This window comes from Scleropages formosus, chromosome 25 (genome assembly GCF_900964775.1).
Source record: "Scleropages formosus chromosome 25, fSclFor1.1, whole genome shotgun sequence".
Classification (NCBI taxonomy): domain Eukaryota; kingdom Metazoa; phylum Chordata; class Actinopteri; order Osteoglossiformes; family Osteoglossidae; genus Scleropages; species Scleropages formosus.
This window is the reverse complement of record NC_041830.1, coordinates 18,245,257-18,247,324: the sequence shown is the minus strand read 5'-3', so window position 1 is coordinate 18,247,324 and position 2,068 is coordinate 18,245,257. Positions and strand designations below refer to the sequence as shown.

Here is a 2,068-nt window from a genome sequence, read left to right as displayed (position 1 = left end):
GGCACGTGGGATCAACATTATTGTCATTCTTGCTGAAATTTGCCTTGGTATGACTGCAATATTCACAATTAATTAATTTTTTCAGTCAGTTATGATGGATTTTGGTTGTGTCTTATAAATATTGTGTCTTTTGCTCCCCAGAAATCAGAGCTCAGGATACAGTGACTCAGTCCACAGGAGATGTGATCGGATATGAAGGAGGATCGGTGACTCTCAGCTGTACCTATAAAACTAGCTATGGTGCACCAGATCTCTTCTGGTACATCCAGCGTCCTCATGACTCTCCCAGATACATTTTGAGAGGAGATACAAATGAAGGACATAGCACAGAGCCAGAATTTAAACTCAGATTTAAATCCACTTTCAGGAAAGTTAACAGCAGCGTACCTTTGACAATAGAGGATGTGCAGCTGTGTGACTCTGCTGTGTATTACTGTGCGCTGAGGCCCACAGTGACAGTAATACTCTGAACCCCTTACAGAAACTCCTGGAGAAGAAATACAACATAAAAAGTAAAGAAAACACTGCCACCTAGGGGTCTGAAATGAAGAAGGTCAGGGCCATATATGGATGACACATAGAGCAAGGATTCCTTAGGGGAGGTCATGTGACCTGATTAAGCCCAGAAGAACGAGGTAACAATGAGCACAACCCACAGCACAGCGAACACAGGAGCGCAGTCGTGTTACTCTCAGTTCTACATGGAGAAATCATTCATCTTACTGATTGTCACCATCACCACAGGTCAGAGCTGTTGGACAGTAATTCCTGTTGTCACTGTCACCTCGGATTTGTGTTCTTTACTGTGATAAATATTGTAGGGTTGTGTTCTTGTGTCATTTCTTTGTCATCCTTGATATTTATATGTTCTCTTTTCAGGACTGAGTGCTGGTGATGATATCAGACCTGAAAAGGATCGACAGTCCGGTAAAGAAGGAGAATCAGTGACACTGAGCTGTAAATACAGTACTAACAGTGAATATGTTTATCTCTACTGGTACAGACAGAACTCAAACCAGGCTCCTCAGTACCTCCTCTACAAGGGGGCCCGATCAGACAGTAGTGCTGAACACAGTACAAATAAGAGATTCAAATGTACTACATCCAGGGACTCAACCCAGCTCACCATCGAAGCTCTTACCATGTCAGACACAGCCATCTACTACTGCGCTCTGAGGGTGGCACAGTGAGCAAAAGTAACTGAGAAGCTCTACAAAAACTCCTTTGCCCAGAACTTCCTCTCAGCAACCATGAAATGCAGCTTCTTTCCGACAGTGTGGGATCAGTTCCACAGCAGCAGAGCTTCAGAAGTAACTGTGGTTATTGTGGTAAACATGACTGTGTGGAGCTGATGGGGTGAGAGAGTGAAGTAAATATGGGAGGAAGGTGCTGTAAATGTGGTCAGAACTGGTACAGTAGCTGTAGCACAGACAGGTGGATGAAGTGTGTCCAGAATTTATTTAGAGAGAGAAAGGTTCAAATCTTCAAGTGAGATGGACCTTCAGAGAACACAGAGGACACTCAGGAACAGGAGCAGCACCAGGCCTGGTGAGATACACAAAGACAAACACTCGAGTGTTTCTGTAACTAGTCAAGCACTGTCACACACACAAGACTCCACACGCACACTCGTGATGCCTTTTCCAATTTCGGGAAAGGGAGGACCTCTGGTGGTCCTGCAAGGAACTGAAACCCAGGGTCATGAGAGTGTTGGGGTTATTCTATTTGCATGAACATTTATACCTTACATGAACTTAAGAGATCAGTGGCTAAGTGAGTCTGGAAGAGGAGAGTTCTTAGACCCTTTTTAAATGTGGACAGAGATTCATGATCTCTTAAGTTCATGTAAGGGTTAATGCTCATGCACTATAACTTTAAGATCGTGCCCGAATAAACCTTTACACAGCTAATCCAACAACAACAAAAAAATTTAATTACTAGGAATGTGATGAGAAATCGTGGGTATCCTGATTAAGCTTTATACAGCTACTTGTGTCATGTACATTGGTTCATATAGTAGAAAGTAAGTAACTGTACTTTAAACTCATGCGTCTGCATCTAAGTGTTT

At 43.0% G+C, this 2,068-nt stretch overlaps 1 gene segment (V, D, J or C); it reads left to right on the top strand.

The window, feature by feature from the left end:
* Positions 1-545: 545 nt before the first annotated feature.
* Positions 546-1,190, top strand: LOC114909462 (T cell receptor alpha variable 26-1-like). The segment is given in 2 exon segments: positions 546-744; positions 880-1,190. Coding segments are annotated over 2 exon segments (414 nt in total).
* Positions 1,191-2,068: the final 878 nt, after the last annotated feature.